Raw genomic sequence first — 24,796 nt, 5'->3', positions numbered from 1 at the left:
TTAGAATGAAGTGGGGGGCCACTTCTATATATTTTTCCTGAAGAATAATAACTTCCAGTAAACATACATTTACTCAAATTTACAGACCATAGAATGATATATTAAAACTTTTGTCCTAATCAAAATATTAGTACAATGAGCTGGATTACATAAAAATTGTAAAAAAGTGCCCCTCCCTTAAACTGGCAAGTATACATGTACACTTTTTCCTTCAGTATTTGCCTAAGGTGAGTGTGCTTTCTTTTTTACTCTCATTTAAATTGTAAAAATTATTCGAATTAGCTCTCGCCGCGATATAGCCTTTTTGTGCTAATGCGCCGTAAAGCAACCAACAATCAATCAAATCTTTTTTGCTCTCAATTAATTTGCAGATTTATTTCCTCAAATTATCTGCTAATAGGTAATTATTCAAAATTTTATAATTGTTAATAATAAAAAATAATAGTAGAAAATTGTTTCAAATTCACAACAAATTCTAATTTGTAATGCTAATAGACTCAATCATTTGTCCATACAAGAGTAATGTTACATATTAGAAAAAGACAAATTTTTTAAAGATTTTCCAAAAAAGGCTCCAATCAGTTTGATTATCTCCCTTGACATCCTGGTTTTTCTGCTACTTAATTGATAATGCCCTCGTCAATGAGAGGGTTTTCAGTAGCCATTTCATTTGTAGGAATTCTCACAAAATTAGAACTTATTCTATTCAAAGATTCCCTAAAAATTCCATTTACAACTTACAAATGTAACAGCTCAAATAGGATAAATTTGTAAAAAGTCTTACTATATACAATATAATATAAGTTAACATATATACGTAACTTGGTTCATCTAAAAAAAAACTTAAAAACAACTTTTTAAAACATATTAAATTACATTTTTCATCCAACATCTCTGTCTGTTTCCTTGAAAGGGTTTGTAATGAAGACATGACACTTAGAAAGGTTGTAATACGATTATACCTGTTAAGTATATTTATGGATATACTATATATGCCCTGGGTTACGATATACCGTGCATGTCATGCAGTTTTTATGTACTTTCATTTGATTTAAGAACAGATTAGCAAAGAAATGCAATTTAATACTGAATAATAATAATCTTTATTGTCATATAGACAAATTAAACTTGTTTGTGACAAATATGAAGTATTAGTAACTTTTGCATATTTTTTCAACTTTCTGCCTTGACACAGGTACTTATAAAAAAAACATGCAAGGTTTCTATATCTCTATGGCTCTTAGTACAATGTAACTTTTAACTGTAAAAAAAATCAAGATTTTCAATAAAAAAATAATATTTTTTGTAGATTTTTTGGAGCAATAATGAAATTTATATTTTACAGCTTTATAAAATCCTCCATATAAGCCTTAAAAGTCAATTTGTATTTTGTTGAACACGTTCAAAACATAAGCAATCATTATAAAAAAAATCTACAAAATTTGTTTCCCATAAATAATAATACATTTTTGTATATACATGTATACTTTCTTAACCACTACTGCTTGAACTATTCACCCCCAATTACCTAATAAGTTATAAAAAAAAAATATAAGTATACAACTTAATTTTCATTTGTAAAAATGTCAGAATCACAAATCTTCAAAATATTAAAGTAACAGCTTGCGCTTATGTAGTAAAGGTATTCTAAATATGTGCTGACATCACTTGATAACAAAATATCATGTTGATGAAAAGTATAGGAGTCAGTTTCATTAAAGTGAATGAATATTTATAACTGAAAGATTTGTAACAGTAAAAATTTGTACTCCTGATTTTGCAATATTACAGAAATTTTGTAATTCAGAAAAAAGCAATACTTTTCAGTGATTGTTAAACACACATTGAGCCAAGATAACCATTTTATCAAACTTTAGACAATACTTTTGTCAGCTTGATTCCGTAATCTAAATTCTAACTTTCTGAAAGTTATATGATAATTCACTTTTTAACCCTAGAGGTCAAGTTTTTAACTTTAGATTCATGTACATGAAACCCAAATTGCATGGAATACTATAAAATTAACCAGTTTAATAAATGAACAGTTTTTATTGCTGTTGTCCATCTGAACAATAGGCTGAAAATTGAGAAGTCATATTGATTAATAGATATAAGAAGATGTGATATGAGTGCCAATGAGATAACCCTCCATTCCAAGTCACAATTTGTAAAAAGTAAACCATTATGGGTCAAAGTATAGTCTTCAACACTTCACAAGCCTTGGCTCACACCAAACAGCAAGCTATAAAAGGGTCCCCAAAAATGATTAGTGTATGAATTCTAATTTAAAATGGTATAATTTCTTTGCAGTATATTTCATGTTTTAATTATCACATCTAATATCAGTTTGGAAGTTCAGACAACAAACCTAATACAAGAAATACAAATCTTACAATGCATATTATCAGTGAAACATGTAACATTTGATTACATAAATGTATAAACTGAAGTAATGGCCATGATAGCATGACATAAAATCATTACAAACCAATGAAAAACAAAAGCAAAGGGAAACAAATCTTTTGTTGCTGTTCTTCAACTCAGTCACAGATATACATTGAACATGTATAAAAGGCTAAATCAAAGCTTTGACTAAACAACATATACTTAATAAGTTCCAGATCTATGATAACATTGTCAACTCGACACAATAAATACAGGTGTAGCTTCAAAATATCATGACTCAATTCCATAATCATATGAGCTGGAGGACCTATGGTGTTGGGGGAGAGACATCATCATTAATTTCAATGTCAACATGTACAGTACATGACGTTATTGTATAACCTTCACTTCAATGTTAATTTTAACACCTGAACTTTGATGACAAAAGATGTGTAATTGCTCACTGCTCAGTAACCAATTGAAATCATAAAAACATTTTTTTTAAAAATTAAACTGCCTGTATTATATGAACATGTATACCTGTATATAAACTGCACTATTTTTCTTTTTTTTTCATACCAGGGTTTTCACTAAGATTTTTTTTGAAGAGAGACCAGAGACTTGTCTTTTTCAGCTATGCTGAGTCCAACAGTTAGAAGAAGAAATTTAATTGCTATATAATTTATTATTTCAGTCTTCATGAGAAAATTGAACAAGGACCCATGAACTGACCTTAGTTAGAAATCTGCATACAATATTGTTCTGGAAACAGGACTTATTATTTTTTTAACATATAATATAGGTATATTCAACTCATTAATTCCGCCTTTTCAACACCAACAAAAAGTCTGACCTTTCGACACAGAAATACTCAACCATTCATTAATCTTTATATTTGTCAAGATTATCAGATTTTAAACAAGTATACTATCAACAGTTGTTCCTTTTCTTATCGGCAATTACCGTTCCACTTCACTGAACATTTAGATCTTCCAATACAAAACACACAATGCATATAGACAAAAGAGATTATTACCATGATGTAATCATATCTACGTTTAATATATGAGGTTGTTGATATTCACATGAAAAGAATATTTCATCTAAATCATATCTAAAATTCACCAGCATTGATATAGGTAATTTCATATGTCAGTCCCCAAGGAAATGTTTTTTTACATTTCATTACAAAACCATATGAGCAGGAATAAATACATATGTATAATGAATAAAATTATGTAGTGCATTATGACATATTTTCGATTACATAGTTTTTCAATTAATAAGATTAAAGTATACAACAATTTCTTTGATAATTTGATGTGTAATTATACCATGACAGCCATCATACATATTGTAAACACGTAGGAACATATGTTCACTCCACGATAGAAATTCTATTGCTTGCACACTCATAATGAGACCAAAGCAGTGTATTCTCTATCTATACATATTTTTTTTTTATTTTCATTTTGACTTATCAGATACACTTAAAAGTGACTAAAGTAGCAATATAAAAATAAAAAGATGTGGTTTGACTTGCCAATGAGACAACTATCAACCTGAGTTTAAGTGGCATTGGTCGTTGGATGGCCGTCATTGTATATTTGATGCCCTTCATGTTCACAAAAGTGTTTCCATTTTTCAATAAAAAAAAGTTTAATTCCAATGTATAGGATAGGGCTTTTTGGTTATGGGAATTGAAGTTCTATTGTTCAAAATAGTCACTACCATACGTTATTTGTAAGTAACAGACAAAACCATTCCAACATGATGGCCTATAAATATGTTACTGTTCATGAATTAGGTAACAGATTCTTTCATGTGTGCCTTGAAAAGTATATGGAATAATTTGGAATATAAATGGAACACAAAAAAACTATCCATCAACAAAAATCTTTTTGACTTCAGCTTTAAATCTACTAAAACATAAATTTGCAATATTCAAAGGTTCCATACCTTGAATATTATATATGTTTAAACCCTCAAGATATATACATGTACTATAATATATGCATAAAATTGTGCAATACAGAAAATTTATTTGATTTTGAATTATTTATCCCTACAGGGATAAATTTGTTCCTCTTTTACCTACAAAAATAAATCCATTCATTTACTGATTTGAAGATAAAATATTATGTAATATCACAGAACATTAAAGTACACAATACAGGGTACATAAGTTAATTCCATTAAACATCACTTTTGTGGTGGTTTCTCACAGTATATGCAGGTTATTTAGGGTTATTCATTCTGAAATATTTATTTATGTGTATTCAAAAGACATTAGGGTCGTAATTCAGAGTGTTGTCACCTTCAATTACATTTCAATGCCTTAAATCATAATCAACACCACCAGTAAGAGTTTACCTTGTGTGAACTATAAAGTTTATTTCAAATACTCAGACAAATTGTGAATGATTTCAAAATTAGAAATCTGATTTCTTCTTTTTTATGCTAATATTTTTATGATGATGTCAGTCATTGTCAGTGGATTAAAACTATACTTGTCCTTAGTAAATGTGTTATCTCAAAGAGTGGGTGGTTTAGAAGTAACTTAAACAAAAACAAAAAAATATATTTTAAAAAACCAAGATTTTTCTTTTTTTCTTCTTGAATATACATGTCATGTACATGTATGTTGTAGAGAATAAATCCATAAAAAGCACATGTATGAGTTTCTTTCATTCAGCATGTTCAGTATGTACTTAAAAAATATAATTATTACATGTATTTCTAAATAATTATCTGCCACCTTAATCCATTTGTACATGCATGGTTCTTACAAGAATTGATAAACCAGCTCTACATTTATGTCAGCAGAAAAAAACCTCTTTAATCATTGTAAATGATGCATGTGACCAAACTTTTCTCAAATTGAAATAAGACTGAACACTAATAGCTCATGACACTCCCCCTCCCTAGCATTTAAAAAAAAATATACTCATTTAGAAGATATTGAAAACTGACAAAATTCTTCAGCTTTAATGTGATCACATACAATATTAGACCAGTTAAATAAGTGTTTATCATGTTTATTTTGTGTACACTATACATGGAATAAATGTAAATACAAAAATAAATCTTTTGAAATCATTGCCCTTTTTTTCCTTCAATACAGCCATAACAAAAAAAAAACTGCCTCATGTTGGTTTTCAAAATCCTTGTTATATAACACAGTTGTTTGGGATTAAGAACTGAGATGATTCTACACTTCTGATGTGTTCGGTATGACAGAAATGACATGCTTTCATTTGTAAGCAATTTTGTTCAATCACAGAACATCTAGTACAAAGAAATTTTCTAGTCATTGTCTGTTTCCAGTAGACAGCCAATAACCTAAAAACTGTGAGGAAGCTGGAGTTTTTCCAATGTTATGTAAGAGATTTTTATACATATATTTGCAGTTGTATTTATAGTACCATTCGTGATGAAGAGTTTCCAGTATCTTTCATTTTATTTCTTATAATACAAAATGAGTCCTTAACCCAATCATTCTATTTAGCCACTCACAAAAATCTTCAAGCTTATGATCTTTATATTACTAAAATAGTAAAAACACTACAAATGTACCAAGGAAGTACGTATGAATCTCTAGAATGGAAAAAATGCAAAAAGACTGTCATGTGCATGACTTAATTGGTGCATGACGTTTTCTATGGCTAAATAATGGGTTGGACCCTGGGTTTTACAATACCTACATTTTGTACATGTTGTAAACCTAATAAAAAGTATAAGGAATCATCTTCAAAAATTTCAGAAGATTGAATGACTGTTGGTGTTTTAAAGATACAAAATATGTGGTGTGAAGCTAATGAGACAACTTTCCATCCAAGTCCCAATTTGTAAATGCAAACCATAATTGGTACAGTCTACAACCTAGAGATTTGGCTCACACCAAATGGCAATTTAAACACTTCTACATATATACATGATATAAACTTTATACATGTATCATGTATATATGTACATGCATATAGGCTATTTTGTGGGATCAGCTATTATTTATGGAGGAAGCCTGTGTTCATAAAGAACCTCAAACTGACAATCCTGGTCAATCAAGCTTGCAGTTGGAAGCACCTGCCAAGTTGGCAAGTTTGAAAGACAGTAGATGAACTACTTATTAGAGACCAATCTGCACCTGTTATGTCTGTGTACATGCTGACTATGCCTATGCCCATCATTTCAAAAGACTGGTAACTACCAATTTATTATACAAAGTATTACATTCAGTAAACATTGCCCTTTAGATGTCATTCTATAATCATAGATCAATACAATAACTATAAGCAATCTTATTTTTTTAAGATTCTTACTTTGATGACCAATTTACTTTGAAATTCTGTCCATATTTACATATTAATTAAGATAACAGACAGCTTTTTTCACAGTAAGTTGGATTATTCAGCACAAACCATGCAGTACGTATTATAATTTATAGGTACATGTAATTAAAAGAATAGATATGAAGAAGATATATTGATTATGTAATGTATTAATTAGTGTTTCTTTGAGTGCTTACCATTAAATTGTGTGTTACATTGTTTTACCAGTAGACATTGTTGGGTAGCTATCCTTTTGGTTATTACACAAATTACACAACATGTTTACACATTTTGTTTACATTGTAATTGATATTTTTGATAAGGACTACTATGGACTGATGAAGCAAAGGAGTAAACAAAACCTATGAAAGCTTCAGATATTTTTCTTGATAGGAATGTAAAAACTGACTCAATTATATGTAAATTTCAATGCCAATAGAACAATTTCATATATATAATTGTTTTTTCATTACTTAATTGACTAAAAATTGACTGTAGACCAAATGACTCATTTAAAATTATAGCAGACGAAGTTGAACTTCAGCAACATTGTTGATGTTTTTACTGTCAATACTAATTTCTTACCGATGTCATTATATTTCACTTTGCTGAGGAAAATATTCCTGCTACATATTTTCAAGAAATAATAACTGCATTGCTCACTTTGCAGAAAATATGACAGTGACTTATCATTTCTTCACGCTTCAATAGATCATTGAATACACAGGAAATGCATTAATGTATTGCCAAATGTAACGAAGTCGTTGATTGGATGATTTATTTTAGGCCGACAACTTCCGGTAAAAAGAAAACAAACGAAAAACCACTCATGTCACATTTGTAAAAATGTATGCATATACAGATGAAGATGCAGTTGAAAATTACCATAGATCAGTGAGAGGTGCAAATTTAAAAGTTCTATATGCTAAAGTCTTTAAAATGTATGAAATTCAGAAAAAATAGGTCAACCACTACCAGACTACTGTGGTACTGAGTATCATTTAGTGATTTACCTTCTCTTGGAAACAAAATAGCACCTTCAGTAATAACATAACTGTGTTGTTTTTAATTTTAGGGATATTTCATAATCGTAATACTGACCATTAATGCGCAACAATATGCAAAACAAGTTGTTAAGTTATGTCTTTTTTTAATCTGACATGTATGAACATGTTTTATTACACTCTTTAAAAGTAAAGATATAGGAAAATCTCTCTTGTCATAAGAAAGAAAGAAAGTTAGTAATTTTAATTGTCATTTCAATTTAATTAGTCTTTCGCTTTTAAAATTTTTAAGACTAAACATTCTAAATATCATAGGCAAACAATTCAAAAACCCTTTTTTTCCTTCGGTTTTAATATGAATTCATATGCAAATAAATACATACTTGATTGTTACATATTCAAATATTTAACTTAATTTCATAAATTAATAAAATTATTTTTTATTTTTTTACTTGGTTAGACACAAACTGTCAAATATTTAAAATAAGAATAAGAACAAGAATTTTATTAGTATAAAATCCAAACAATTGGATTGTTACTAAAATACAAAACAAAAACAAACAGACAGACATGCAGACAGGCATATTAATTGTAAAATGATAGACTTAAATGTAGCATTGAAAGAAAGAAAAAAATATAATTATTAATTTTAATTATAATACTATTTTTGACAGCATGCCTCCTCTTTAAAATTTATTTATTCATAGAGAACAACTCGGCAAATGTGAACAACCCCTCATTTATGAAAATTTTGCTGGAGTTAAATTTTTTTTTTTCAAATGTAGTTTGTATTCCCCATTTCCATTCTCAATTTTATTTACAATGTACATGTATTGGTCTTTTATCTATGAAGTATGAATAGCTCTAATTTTATATAAAATGATAACCTTTTTTCTAAAAGAATCACTGGTCATCAAGAAAAATAGCAGAGTCACTCATTGCTCAGAATTGCTCATGCAGATAAACAGTCAAGCCAAAAGATGAAGATCATGAAAATGAATAAATAAAAATCTTGAAAGATCTCATATTGAGCAGCATGATTCAGTTTTCCACTTCCACTGTTCACATGTCAATTTAAGTCCTTCTGGACACTATGAATTAAGAATATTTTCTGATGTTTTTATTTACATAAAATGTAAAAGACTAACATATACTCTAGAACCAGCAGTACTGTATATTTATTTGGTGTTTATATATCTCAACTTGTACGATTCGCTCGTGTTTGTAACAATGTTTTAGATTTTAACGAGAGAAATTTATGTATTACTGAAAAATTATTACACCAGGGTTTTCGATATCACAAACTAGTCAAAACTTTTACTAAATTTTATCATCGGTATAAAGACATCATTCGTAAATATAGCTCAACATGCAGACTTTTTATACGTTCAGGTATTTCACATCCAATTTTTTATGGAAATATTCTTTATAAAGCACAAAGGTGTCAGTATTCACCTCAGAAACTTACAAAACCTTTAAATAGACTGATTAAGAAGGGATATAATTACGATACTGTTGTCAAGTCATTAAAGATTGCATATTTTGGCGTTAATATTGAGTCACTGATAAGGTCTTTGTGTCGGAACTAAAGACATTTATTCTAAAAACAGTTGTTGGCATGACATGGGTTATGCTCTTCTCATATATGTTAAGATGGTATGATACTAAACCCCTAACGGGAAGGATTGTGCCTGAGGTTCATATGATGAAATCATAATCTTTCAGTCAGTTTAATTGAAATCTGGAGCTGGCATGTCAGTTAACTGCTAGTAGTCTGTTGTTATTTATGTATTATTGTCATTTTGTTTATTTTCTTTGGTTACATCTTCTGACATCAGACTCGGACTTCTCTTGAACTGAATTTTAATGTGCGTATTGTTATGCGTTTATTTTTCTACATTGGTTAGAGGTATAGGGGGAGGGTTGAGATCTCACAAACATGTTTAACCACGCCGCATTTTTGCGCCTGTCCCAAGTCAGGAGCCTCTGGCCTTTGTTAGTCTTGTATTATTTTTATATTAGTTTCTTGTGTACAATTTGGAAATTAGTATGGCATTCATTATCACTGAACTAGTATATATTTGTTTAGGGGCCAGCTGAAGGACGCCTCTGGGTTCGGGAATTTCTCGCTACATTGAAGACCTGTTGGTGACCTTCTGCTGTTGTTTTTTATTTTGGTCGGGTTGTTGTCTCTTTGACACATTCCCCATTTCCATTCTCAATTTTATTGTTTGAATAATAATAAATATTGTGAAATGTCTGACCAAATCTAATATTTCTTATTGTATACCCCTTTTGTTGCTCTTATTCTGATTTACCCTAAAGATCATTTTCCCTATCTTTTATGAGATTAGAGAAAATAAAGCTGTTGCAAACATTTCCCAGTTCAATATATAAGTTGTAAGACAGTCTGACAGTGATGTATATGAAAAGGGAATTTTGAAATAGATGTTTGCAACCAACACTTATTTTAGTTATTTGTATTTTGTTTTTTAGACAGAGCAAATGTAAGTTTGCATGAACTAGAGGATATTTTACAAGGAACTTCACATCATACAACACTGCAATCTCAAGCTAAACACCAGCTAGAATCTGTGTTACATCCTCGTACTTTGAAATGGTATGAAGAAAATAATCGCCCCACAAAGTATAAAGATGCAGCTAGTCAACTCAACCAAATCTTGGGTCATGAGCCACAGGTAAGATTTATAGTTCAAGAACATTTATATACTTGACTTCCTTTTAAGCATAGTTTAACTTTTTGTTTGTTACATGTACATGTTTAAAAACAAACTATTCAAACGTTAATATATAATTACATGTATAATCCATGTATAATAGGAATGTAACTGTCACAGTAAAAAAAAAAAAATAACTTGCATTTTGGATGCAGATTAAAATCTTTAATTGCACAAAAAATTAAAAGACTTTAATCTTTTCAAAGCAAACATAAAAAAGTGGTTGATTTAAGATTGACTATTAAAGATCTGCCACCCATGAATAAATATAAAGTGGACCAGTGCAAGTTCAATAGCAGAATTATGACTTGGAGGGAGAGTTGTCTCATTGGCACTCATACCACATCTTCTTATACATTTATTTATCTAATTGAATAAGACTTGTATTTCAAGCCTGACATTTCTATTTTATGTGACTTTTACTTAAAGCTTTGTTAAAATGTCTGTCTTTTGATTGTGCTTTTTTATCAGGTGATCCACATCTTTTAATCATACATGTGTTTATACTTCATACACACAAAGTTTGATCACTTTCTTTAATTTGTAGAGGTTGCCACCATCAGGCAGTCCAGAACAGAGGTCAGGGTTGCCATCATCAGAGGAGTTGGCTGTTATTGTACAAACACAGACAGACTATATGTATCAACTAGAATCAGAAAATAGATACTGCAAGGTGAAATTAAGATGTTTTCTAATAAATAGTGAAACTATATTCCATGTGCAAACTATGATTCAAATGGAAAAGCCTTAACTACAATATAAATGCTGTAGAGATTACTGGTATATTCAAAATTTCTGCAGCGCTTACAAGCAAAACCTTAGAAACAATATAGAAAAATTGTCTTAGCATACCTAAATAAAAAATGCTAAAAAAGTTGCATGGAATACAATTGTTGTCCTGTCTATCTGAGATATCAATTCAATAACAAAGAAAACTAATGCAATCAATTTTCAAAATATTGTTTATGTTGATAATATAGAATTTTTTTATTAGAAAACAATATATAAAAAAGAAGATGTGGTATGATTGCCAATGAGACAACTATCCACAAAAGACAAAAATGACACAAGCATTAACAATTATAGGTCACTGTACAGCCTTCAACAATGAGCAAAGCCCATACCGCATATTGTCAGCTATAAAAGGCCCCAATAAGACAATGTAAAACAATTCAAGCGAGAAAACTAACGGCCTTATATGTGTAAAAAAATAAAAGAAACAAATATGTAAAATAGTTTTTGTAAAAATAAATATCAAACTCTATGACATTAAGAATATAAAAAATCAAGAGAAATAAAAGAACATTTCTTATTGAGATTGTACTATAATGTTAATATTGTTTTATTCAGGATGAGCTGTTTGCAATGAGAGCTAGATTGAGTGAGCTGATTGAAGAGAATAAACGTCTTCATGAAGAACTGAAGTCAAGTGTTTTACAAGAAATCATGGGAGATGATAAAGAAATACACAAGGTATTATACAAAAGAGAGGGAATAAAGTCTGATCAGTTTCAAATCATAGATGTCAATAGCACATTGTTATGATTAACAAGTTTCAAAAATGTTCTATCAACCTTTTGTATGGGTTACATTGTACTAACTAGAATATTATACATTATCCCTGTGTCAGTCTTCAATGATCAGATTTTATGTTAAAATAAATAGACTCAAGGTGATGTCTTGAATTTGAAGAAAGGTTTGATTTAATGCTCCATTTTGGAGATACCACTGTAAACATAGAGATGGAAAATACAAAAAAATGTAGCAACAACACCTCTGTTACTTTAATTTGTTGAAGAGCTTTTGTGTCATGAATAAGTTCACTGCAGCCTTAGATCTTCTTTTATTTTACAAATGAATTTTATACAAAGCTAACCCTTGAGCTTGATTGGTTCAAAGAAAGATCTTATAATTAATACTGATATTCCAAAAATGAGGTCAAGTGCAGAGCTTAGCTTGAAAGTATGAATGAAAGAGATACAGGTATACACTGGACCCTTTAGACAGCAATTCAATCCCTCAAACAATAAAATAAAAAGGCAGTTAAAAAATCCTTTTAAAACTTATTTGAATATGAACTTTCTTTTGTTTTTCTAGTTGGATGATTTGTTCATGGAAGAAACAGGAGGAAGAATCTTTCAGAAAAGAGAATTAAAAAACATACAAGTTGAAATGGTAAGATATGATAAAAAAAAATATATATATGATTTGTATGCTTTCTGGTTTATCATTCAGGACCTACATTTTTGCAGATATAAAAATTCATAATTCAGACACAAGAAATATGGAAAATATTATTTGTGACCATATTTATAGAACACTACCTGAGTGAGTTCATAACGGAAAATTAGCCTCAAATGTTAAGGGGAGTTAACTTATAACTTCAATCTTGATACACACAACTCCAGCACAGATAATGAGGAAATAGTTTAAGTTTGAGAACTCAACTTGTGCAAAAAGGAACATAATTTCTGTTCCACATGTACACTTTTTAATTGAAGTTCCAATAACTGAAGAGAAAGAAAATGAATTAAACATATCTGTTCATGTTACATGTATAACTCAAAGTGTGATTTTTTTTTATTTTATAGGAAAGGTTGAACTCTCTACATGCAGCTAAATGTAACAGATTGGAAGTACAGTTAGAACATTCAAGGTGGGGTTCTGGCCTTGGGGTCATAAAATTTTCAGTACAATTGTTGTATTTGAATTATGAATCAAACCATCTAAATGCTGGATTTGGTGTTTCAAGCACACATTTTGTACTCAGAGTTCTCAGTACCAAGTTTTAAGACACAGGTTCCGGGTTTTTGTTAACATCTTTACAAAAAAAGGCAATGCAAAAATCTTTAGAAAAGAATGGCAATGGAGTATGAGTTCATATGTGGTTCTCAAATTTTTTATTTTCCTCTCAAAGAGCGGTACACTCTGAGGGTGTATATTTGATGCTTGATTGATCCTTATGATTTTACATATAAAGACATTAATCAATAAGCATATATTAACAGATATCATTACAGATGATTAGACAGCAGTCATCTTTAATTTGTCTGTGTGCATTTGTTCTAAATTTATGTTTAGCATAAAATAGGTTTAAACTAAAAGAAATATTTATTTGCACAGAAGAAATTGTGGTGTATTTTTCTTCAAATAGGAACTCAGTTTTAATTTGAACATTTTGATTTATAAAATCTGTTTTCGAAAACCTGTGTTTGAACAGGTATTAAAAATGCAAACCAGTCTTAAACTGGGTGTTCCAAATTTGTTATGTAATGATTTTATTAAGTGAAGATCAACATATAAAATGAAAAATATGATTCCAAAAAATTATGCAAGCTTTTAGATTTGTAGATCATTTTATGAAAGAATATGAACAAGTTTGATATTTACCATGATATCTGAAATGTGTGAGTACTACCATATCTAATTATTTCTGATATAGGTCAGAAATACAGAAATATGAACAGATGATTGAAGATTACAAATCACAACTCCGTGTTCATGACTCCATTCCAACAAGAGATAATGGATTCCTACCTTATGCTGATGGTCACAATTCTTTCCATGTACATACTATAAACTCTTTGACAAGGTATTTATTTTATGTTAAATATAGGAGACAATAAAAAAAGATATGAAAAATTACAATTACAAAAAGGACAACCAACACCAACAAATTTTCTATAATCTTTATTCTGTCATGAACTAATACTGTAATATTTCTCCAAGAGGAAATAATATGACAGAATATTTCTTCAGTTTAAAACTAAAATTTCAAAGCATATTGAGAACAAAGACAGGTTTGACATTCCCCTGGTATTTGTTTTTGATTGATATTAACCAATCATTTAGAATAAATGGAGTGAAGACACATATGAAATAGCAATAAACAAACAAAAAATGTACTTCTTAAAAGACTTTTTATTGCTGATTTGAACTTTTAAAAGTTTTTGCAATGATATTAAAGTCAGAAACTCAATTCAAATGTTATGAAGGCCTGTAGAAATTATAGACATTATACAAGCAGAATTTTTGGAAATAAGGCAAACAGATTTTTTTTTTTGTAAGCTTTAAGTTTTAATATATTTTTGTGGTGCCATGGTTAAATATACAGAGATAAAAAAAATATAGTAAAACAATAAAAAAAAAAATGAACACAAAAAAAATAACTAATTAGAGAAATACATGTATTGTCATAACATAATAAATTGCAGTTTGCAGACAACTTTCCTTACAGAATTCATTTCATAGTGGTGTTTTTAAAATCAACCAACATTGACTGAAACTCATAATAGTGAGACATGTCAGATTGTTCAATATTCATTTTGAAAATCAATGATATATTGTATGTTTTATTGTTGATAATTAACAGGGAAAGAGATGAATTAATGGATCAGGTTACCAGTTTAAAGACTCGTGTACATGAGATGAACCATAGAGAGGACGAAGCTTATGGACAAATGAAGAAAGGCATTGAACTGGTAGAACAAGCTCAGCTTGAGCAAACACAGGTAATGTCTGCTTTACTATAGATACTAATATAGGTATGTAGGTTGGCAGATATCATACTTTCTATCAAATCTTCATGTATGTTTGGAGACAAATGATACTGTTATTTTAGATAGTTTACAGATGTTTTTATTTCAGCAATATGATTCTATTAAGATTCAATCATGAAATAATTTTTATTAAATTCAAATGACCAGATGCAAGACCATTATTGAGATTTGGCTGATTTATGGTGTAACAATGTTAATGTAATATTTCATTTTATGTTATATTTAAGGCATTAGTACAGAAAGAACAATTAGCTGAAGAATTAAACAATATGAAAGAGAGGTTTGATAGGAGTATTCTTGATACTCAAGCTAGACTACATGAGGAGAGAGAATCAGTCCGTAGAGAAAATAAACTTCTGGTGGATGAACTGAATGCTAAGGTATTGCTAGTTTATTTATGAAACCATTTAATCATTAAGGAAATTTGATTTTTTTTATTGATAGAAGAAACAAGTTGTGATTGGTTATAAATTAAATATTAATATAGAAAAAAGTAGTTATATGCTGGGTTTTCAACTTTTCAATTTGTGTATGTAAATCCTTTCCTTATGAATTATAATTTGAAAAGGGGACAATAATGATTTAAAGATGTGACTTAAAATCTTTAAATCACCTTGAAAAGGTTTGAACAAAGCTATAACATGTATAATGAAATTTATAGCAGATGCACATGATATAATGATAATTTTCTCCAAAAATACAGTCTCAAAAAACTCTTTTGCCATCTTGTATCCTTGGTATCATTATAAAAATGATAAAGGAACAAAATGGCAGTATAAAGAAGTTTAAAAGTTTTGTTATTTAACAGCTGAGGGAGACTTTAGAAAAGAATGCAGCATGGTCCGCAGAGTTAGAGAAGCTGTCTCGAGACAAAGTGGCTCTGATTGGAGAATTAGATGAAACAAAGTTACAACTGAAAAGATTTGACAAAGAATCATCTATTGTAAGTTATTGATAAGCTGAAAATACTGATTCTGATACAAAAATATATACAGCACGCTTAGAAGTCACATACTAATCATTTACAGTCACACACAGAGTTGATAAAAAAAAAGTTAAAAAGATAAAAAAAAAAATTAAAAAAATTTAATACTTCACAAATGATTTATATACATACTATGAAAAAGTTGCTTGCACATTTAATGCCATCCTCAATTGTAATAAAAACTTAAAACGAACCCATGCAACATGGTATTTTTATCTGCTATAGGTATCTGAAAAGAAAAAAAATATTTACTAAATGAAACTCAATTCAAGTTAAAACAGTAAAGAAATTTACAAAATGACTTTCTCATGCTTTTTGCATACAGAAAAGATGTACAAGTATGAATAATCTATATTTTTTAAATTCAAAGGCTCATGACACATTCAGGCAAGAATCAACTCATGCTAGTATCCAAAAGAGTCATGCTGTACTAGAACTTAGTAAAACAAAGAAGGCATTTGAAGAACATGCGGTAGAGACAAAACAGGTAGGTGACAATACATTTATAATAAAACAAAGGCTAGTGGTCAATTGTCTTCTTAAATTGTTATAAAACTAGTAGTTCAAACAGAGTTCATTTAAAAAAAAGTCTTATAGTCTAAATTTGAGGTTATTTTAGAAAGATTTAACAAATTTAACCTAATTATGAAATAATTGTAGTGTTGTTGACTCTATTAGTTAAATTATTGGTGACTTATGAGTTTATATATATTCTTTAAGGAAAAGAGCAGAATGTCAATGGAAATTGAAGATTTAAGGAGAAGATTGAAAAAAGCAGAGAGAGATTTAGTAAATAGTAAAGAAGAATGTATTCATCTAACTTCAAATACACAGGCATTAGAAAGAGAGGTAAATAGATTATAGTTGTCTCATTGGCAATCATACCATATCTTCTTTTTTTATACACAGATAACAAGGAATTACACATGTATTTGAATCTGAAAAAAAATTAAATCTGGAAAATTGATAAGAAATGATGATGAAAACTTACCCAACAAGCAGGATTATCCATGTGTGAACCATGCACTGTGAAAATTCAGGTTACCCAAACATTCTGGTTACATTTTGTGATAATTCAGAAAAAAATCAAATGTATGATGAAAAGTAACCTAAAATTATAAAAAAACAAGAAAAGGATTTTAAAATATTCGTCACCTAAAATGGAATCTCAGAAACTTAAGGTATGTTATTTAAACTTGAGGTTTTCCTAGAAGTTCAACTTGCATTTTAAATAATGTTTTGATCTATAATGCAGGTGTTTTGAGTTATCAATAGAAATAAAGGTTGCCTTATTAAAAGAATGAAAGAAAAATAGATAATTATAATTAAATCTAAAGAAATGTTGTGTATATCTCAGAATTTTTTTATTCTACAGTACTTTTAATTTTATTCTTGCATAATTAGAAATTATACTTTCAAAAACCTTATTTCTATTACATGAATAAATTACTCTGATATCTATTTTTAGCTGCATCTGGCTAAATTAGCACGAGACAGTATAGAAAGGGGACGAAATGAAGATATGAAAGCTGTGTCTATCCGTGCCAAACAGAGAGAAGAACAATTGGGCAGTTTTATTGAAGATGTTGAAGAGAAAAATGGTATGTTTCTCTATTGATCTGACAAGGATGATGATTCTTCTATTCTGAAAATGTGATTTTAAAAAGATTTATGCCTGTCAGAATTTGAACCCCTTTAATCTAGACTTATTTCAGCATAGTTTACATTTACATTAAAACCAATCAACACTATTAAATCATCTAGAGGTAAACAAAGGATTTGCAACAATGAAAAAGTGTTAGCTCTTAGTACCCAAAGTCTATACAAGCTATGCAAAAACTTAAAAAGAGACTACAAAAGCTCTGCTATTACTTTTATCTTGAAAATATCATATACACTAAAACCTTATCGAAAGTTTTTAAAAAAGTAGTACACTAAAACAAGTACTACCAAGATAGCACTCTCTGGTATCAACACTGTACATATCAGCAAAACATGAACACTTGCAATTTATTACACACACATATGTTACAACAATACATTAATCTTACAGTTCTTAATTATACATACACTCCAAGGCTCCGTGTTGAAGGCCGTACTTTAACCTATAATGGTTTAATTTTTAAATTGTTATTTGGATGGAGAGTTGTCTCATTGGCACTCACACCACATCTTCCTATATCTATACACGGTAATACTATATATATTTTTTTCTAGAACGTAAGTTTAAGAATCTTTTATAAGTAAAAGTGCTATCTTCAGTCAAAATCAATATACAGAGAATTACAATTTGCCAAGGATGTACGAGCTGCTGTGTACTTGTATTAATGACTTTTCCAAATATGCAAATCCTAGAAGGGGTCTGACATATTCTGGTACATGGTATATACATTAATACAATTATACCGCGGCTCGTACGCCCTTGGTAAACTGTGATTCTCTGTATATTGAATTTGACTGAAGATAGCACTTTTACTTATAAAAGATTTGCATATTTGGAAAAGTCAGATATGTCTATCCAAGAGTATTTGATACTTAGTTTTCATGTATATCATGTATAAACAACAAACACACCTATTTACCAAATTATTTAATATTTGCAAACAAAGCAGGCTAAATGACATATGAAGGAATAATTAGCTCACATAAACTCTTCTTCTCTCTATAAATTAAACACAAGATAAACGAGGTAATTAAAATACACATCAAAGTTTAATTAAAATTAAATTTAGAGGGGAAAAAACCTCACAATATTCTATAATATGAATATATAATAAAGGTTAATTCCTAAATAGTAATAAATTAAAAACATATATTAGATATGTTTTTATATACAGTAAAATGGTGCAATACCCGTGAATGTAGTCGTTATTAAACTCTATTTAGTACTATCATTGAAAGTAAATGATGTGTAGCTATTTTTCTTTTAATTGTAGCTAGAACAACACATGACATGGATGTTATGTTAAAGAAACAAAATCGTCTGATTGGAAAGTTGAGGGAGGAATGTAAACGGCAGACAGCTCAAGTAGAAAAACTAGTCAAGAAAAATAGGTTTGTTTGTTATAATTTAATTAAAGAAAAAGAAGATTTGACAATGAGAAAACTTGTCACCAATAAAGGACACAGAGGTAAATAACCAAAGGTCACAGAACAGCCTTCAGCCAGTGATTTAGCTAGCGCTCGTCACTTTCGTATTTTACGAAAAGGTTTTCGAAATGACGAAAATATTTCATATCAATTTCGTCACTTAAATTTGGAAGGTGTAAAAGTATTTACACATCAAATTACTTGAATTCTACCTGTCTTTATGATTCTGACAAGTTTATGGCCCTCAGGTAATTAACGTTTACCAAAGGTGTTAAAAGTTGTGATGACAAGTAATCCGCTTATCGCCAATCAGATGGGTCACTAATCCCTTAATTATCATTATAAAACCTCATAAATGACCATCATAATAATCTATTTAAGTTAAATCAGTCAGTCAGCATTTCATTTTAATCATTTCTCACAGTTCAGTCGTATTTTCGTCATTTGAACAAAATTGATAAACTTCCCGGACATTTCAACTTTATTTAAATTTCAATATTTCCCTTAGGATTATAATTTGCAGTTTGCTTGTCGTAGTTTCGTCATTTCAACGTATTTTCGTCATACTTTATATAAATATATTCATCAAAAACTTTCGACAACTTCGATTAAAAAGAATGAACTTTATTCAAAACGTAAATATTTTCACTTGCAAACAGGTGCTTCCTGTTCAATGCATTGCGCATGCGTAAAAGTTCGTAGATGAATCCGGTTTTATTCTAAAATTATTATTCAATTGTCACTTCCCGTTTTCATTTCATTTCGTTTAAAAATCGAAAGTAAACGTGATCTACAGTCATTAGAAATGTCCCATTAAGTATAGATGCAGATCCTTCTATCCAATATTAAAGAAATTGATTCCAAATAGATATTAAAACGTATTTTCAAGGATATAAATGATTGTGAAGTGAAAAAGTCGTTACAAGTTCATTTGTGCAGTGGTTAAATATAAAGGCACCCAACTTTTGTTGATAAGGGGTGTGCCCTGAAAATAACTGAAGTGAAGTTTTGACCATATTACCAGATCCCTGTTCTTATCTTCATATCTTAGCATCACATCAGTCAATTCATTCAATATTGCAAATAACTGCCTACATTAGCAATCCTAAAGTCTTCAAAGATCCTAGACTAGTCCTTGAAGGACTTGGACATATATGTAATGCTAGTTTGATAAACATCCTAGATCCCTTGCTTTATAAAAAAATAAGGCTGATTTTTATCACGCGCAAAAGTGACTAAAGCCCTCAAAATCCTAGCTAAAACCCTGCTTCAGCAGCAAGAAAATTCCTTAGTGTGTACTAAGCTATAAGATGCTTATCATAACAAAATGTGAACAACATATAATGTAAAATCCATACCCTACAGTAAGCTATAATTGGTCCTTGGATAAAAGTGTGAGACAATCCAAGAAAGAAAATATTTTTTTAAGGCTATAAAGAATAATTATTGCATAGCAATATAATATTTCCCACAGAAAGTAACCAAAAGTTAGTGTGCAATAAATTCTATTATTCCATATTGATAAAATATTTGTAGCTTTTTCTAAATGAATGGGATTTTGAATAAATAAGCATATTCACCTGCGGAAAAAGGATATTCACCGCGCAAAACGTCGCATGCTTTTACGTGTATAATTTTGGTAAAAAAACGTTTGATGTACAATTGATTTTGGTAAATATTTTCCATTACATTAATTTCTCTTGGAATATGGAATAAAACATTTACTGTCTTTTGTTTAGGTAAATATGTGGTTTTATTGACCGTTGGCCTCAGTGAATGTCAGTTTTTCAAAAGTCAATAAAACCACACATTTACCTCACCAAAAGACAGTAATTGTATAATATTGCACTAGTGCAATAAATCTTAAAAAATTATGATGTCACCATTGACAAAATCTTAATTTAAACAGATTTTTACTTTCAAATTTTATATTGCTATACAATAAAAGGGTTTTTGCATGAATATTGGGGAATATTGTCCCTCATAGAACATATATTTCACTAGCAAGCTCGTGCAATAAAAATTCTACTCACGAACAATATTCCCCAATATTCATGCAATAACCCTATAGTATTGCATTTTTTGAAGATTTGTACATTTCTAAGAGGCTAGAGGTAGTATTGTCAACAATATTTTCACCAAACTCTTTGTAGAATCAAGCATTTAAAAACAATTATAACCTGCATAGTTTCAAGGCATTTATTTTACTATGTATTTTCTTTGCAGGAGTGAGTGTGGTAATTTACGTACACAAAATGATGAGTTACGACATCGATTAGAACGAGCTGTAACACATATGACCACTTTAGAAGAACAGAGTGAACAACATGACAGAGTACACAAGAAGATGACAGAAAGGTTAAAAATGTTGGATGACCATGGCCAAAATCAGTCACAACAGGTATGTTTGCTGCTAGATGTCAGGTTTTACTTTTTCAAAATATGATGATTTACCAAATTCTCTTATTTCCAATCTAAGAAAATTACACCAAAAGAGTTATAATTTTATATAAGTTACAATTAGATGCAGTGTTTTTTGGACAAATTAATTGTTTTATTAAATTTCAGAAAATTTAATTATCTCCCCTTAAATATTTGAAAGTTTGAATTAATTATCTCCCCTGCAATTGTTTGATTTACAAAAAAGTGAGCACTACAACTATGTTTGAATAAAGAAAAGTTTAAGATAATCATTAAAAATCAGTGTGAGACCTCTCAAAACTATTAAAAAAAAATATGGATGGAGCTATATTTACATTTATTAGTGTCATAGAGTGCTCATTTCATTTAGGGGAGATAATTTAATGATAAAAAAAAATATTTTCATTTTCAGATCTTTTCTTTTTGTATAAGATATTGTTGAATCTAATATCTTTTCAAGCCAGGGGAAAAAAATAATACCTGAAATTTACTGCACAGAATTGTTCCTTGTCATTTGTATCATTTAATTTGTTTTGTTCAAGTAAAGATTCTCAATAAATAACTCACCTTTGTTGTTTATAGATTATATTTAAGTTGTACCCAAAGTGCTTTGTAGGTTTGCAAGAACTAAAAAATGATTGTCCATAATTTTTATAAATGTGTAATGTAATTGTTGCAACCTTTAACATTATTTTGAACTCAATGTGATGTCTCTCTTTATACTTTGTTCTATAGCACACAGTTGGTATAAGTTAGCATTAGTTCAGGTTTTACTTTTTGTTACAAAGTTTATGTTTTTATATTGTTTGAAGAAAATTCAGTTACAAGATTCTTTCATATGCTACATTTCTTGTTACTCATTATTTTGACTCGCTTTGTTTTACTGTATATATCTTTACAATACAATTCTCTACTAAAAAAACTACAAAAACAAATGGGATTAGATTTGTCATACAATTATATAAAACAATATGACAATATAGTTATACTCCCAATATCAAACATAAACACTAGCCATATTTATAATTTTTGCTTCTGAATGGTTTAAATGCTGACAAAAAGAAAATTTGAGGCACGAAATTGTCTTACTTGTTTACTATTTGAAAAATTACATACAAAATAATTTTGGAATTCAAAAAGAGGCTATCCTCAGTTATAGACTGGTATTACGTGGAAACTTCTCCTGTAAAATATTTGTCAACATTATAATTTCTTATCTCTTAGCATTGTCTAAGAAATAGTTATGGGGGCTTGAATTTATACTGATTTTACCATGGGTTGACCCTTTATGCCTATTATTTTACCACATGCGACAGCATATCAATGTTCAATTTTCTTTTGCAGATTTTAGAGCTTATAGCGTGTCAAAGTCATCTGATGAAAGACAGACAGTTACTTGTTAGAGAAGTGGAATTTTTACGCAAGGAAATCGCCAAATCAAATGAAGAAGATCTTAACAAATTTTTATCATCAAACAAACCTTTAGTAGATGAAATTATATCAACTGTTAATTCAGAGGAAAAGGAGGCTTATTTCTCAGGTCCAAAGGAACGTGTACATTTCGATGAATCTACAAAAACATGACACCCTAAGGGAACAAAAACATGATAGTTTTTAAGAATATGACTTATGATAAAGTGCATTTAGGCTTTAAAGAGTGGCGATTCTGCCCTGAATTCTAAAAAGAGTTTTTAGTTCTGGCATGTTCATCTCAGGCAGAAGTTCTGGTTTATATACATTTTGTAATTTTGAATACTTTTCATGTAAGAAGGTTAGTATAGAAATAGATCTTAAAAGATGGCTACTCTCTTTGGAATATTTTCATCAGAATAGTTGAGGTTAAATTTTATTTGTGTTTTTAATTTGAAATGTAAATGAAATACAAATCAATTTTCGATTTTATAAAAAAGAAATCCTTAAATTTCTTATTTTGCAACAAAAGAAAAACTATTTTAATACATGTAAATGTATGATTCAAATGATGAAATGATTATAAGTATAAAAGCAGTTATGATATTTTAAAAGTCAAGTTAAACATTAACGTGTCCAATGTACTGTTAGGTTGTAGGTTAAGTGGATCTTAGATATGAATATTCTGTGATATTTTATTGATATTTTTACAATGTGCTATTTACTTGTATATTATATTATAAATAAAAAATATGTGATATATCTTGTGTAGTTACTGGATGTTATCGTCTTTTTCGGGTTGGTTGCACAAAGTGCAAAAACCTTCTTATAATCTTTTGATTTCAGGTTTTATTGGGCTTGTGTTTCCAACAATGGAACTGACTTTGCATTTGTTCCCAGGGTCTTTAGTGACCTTTAACCCAGATTCATGAAACTGAAACTGACTTTGTTTTTGTCTTCCCAGGGCCTTTAGTGATCTTTAACACAGATTCCTGAAACTGACTTTGTTTTTGTCTTCCCAGGGCCTTTAGGGATCTTTAACACAGATTCATGAAACTGAAACTGACTTTGTTTTTGTCTTCCCAGGGTCTTTATTGATCTTTAACACAGATTCAAGAAACTGAAACTGACTTTGTTTTTGTCTTCCCAGGGTCTTTATTGATCTTTAACACAGATTCATGAAACTTCACAAAGAGATTGCACACATATTGAAATTTGGCATCATATTACTAAATTTTGTTAAAGAAATTTTTCCGTTTTAGAAGACTAGGATCCATTGTCATTTTCTGCAAGATTTTTAAAAAGCCTCATCAATTTTATGTTTTAAACTTTTACTTAAGCTGTTTTTTGAAAGCTTACAGAACAATTGCACACATAATTGAAGTTATGCACTTGTTATTATGGAATCGTGTTTTTTTTGTAAAGCCTGTGACATTAATGTGGTAAAATCGACACACAACCTTCCTGAATTCCATTGTCAGAGTCATTGTCATTAATATTTAGGTTAAGTTTGTAAATACAAATTCTTTGGACATGATGTGGCATTAAAAGCTTATAAAAAAGAAGATGTGGTATGATTGCCAATGAGACAACAATCTGCAAAAGACCAAAATGACACAGACATTAACAACTATAGGTCACGGTACGGCCTTCAACAATGAGCAAAGCCATACCGCATAGTCAGCTATAAAAGGCCCCGATAAGACCATGTAAAACAATTCAAACTAGAAAACTAACAGCTTATTTATATAAAAAAATGAACAAAAAACAAATATGTTACACATAAACAAACGACAACCACTGAATTACAGGCTCCTGAGCTTGTCAAATTTTGTAATGAAATCAAGAAAAGGACAGTTATTACCATTTATATTTT

The 24,796-nt window shown here is 29.5% G+C and overlaps 2 protein-coding genes across 2 annotated transcripts in view; one reads left to right on the top strand and one right to left on the bottom strand.

Moving 5' to 3' along the window:
* LOC134710604 (centrosomal protein of 170 kDa protein B-like) overlaps window positions 1-7,445 on the bottom strand; it is a 65,630-nt gene extending 58,185 nt beyond the window's left edge. Inside the window, exon 1 of the mRNA XM_063570983.1 lies at window positions 7,299-7,445. Coding sequence (XP_063427053.1) covers window positions 7,299-7,307 — 9 coding nt within the window. The 5' untranslated portion in view covers window positions 7,308-7,445. The remainder of the gene's footprint in view (window positions 1-7,298) is intronic.
* On the top strand, window positions 7,443-23,422 carry LOC134710605 (serologically defined colon cancer antigen 8 homolog). The gene is made up of 16 exons (XM_063570989.1): window positions 7,443-7,614; window positions 10,214-10,416; window positions 11,003-11,128; window positions 11,806-11,928; window positions 12,553-12,630; window positions 13,047-13,111; window positions 13,898-14,047; window positions 14,828-14,966; window positions 15,242-15,394; window positions 15,823-15,957; window positions 16,370-16,486; window positions 16,720-16,848; window positions 17,468-17,600; window positions 18,936-19,053; window positions 21,316-21,490; window positions 22,855-23,422. Exons 1-16 carry the CDS (start codon window positions 7,560-7,562, stop codon window positions 23,092-23,094), a joined length of 2,139 nt encoding a protein of 712 aa, XP_063427059.1. The 5' UTR covers window positions 7,443-7,559; the 3' UTR covers window positions 23,095-23,422.
* Window positions 23,423-24,796: the final 1,374 nt, after the last annotated feature.

Source organism: Mytilus trossulus, chromosome 3 (assembly GCF_036588685.1).
Source record: "Mytilus trossulus isolate FHL-02 chromosome 3, PNRI_Mtr1.1.1.hap1, whole genome shotgun sequence".
In the NCBI taxonomy this organism is placed as follows: Eukaryota; Metazoa; Mollusca; class Bivalvia; order Mytilida; family Mytilidae; genus Mytilus; species Mytilus trossulus.
The sequence above is the reverse complement of the archived record's forward strand: the minus strand, read 5'-3'. Positions and strand labels throughout refer to the sequence as shown.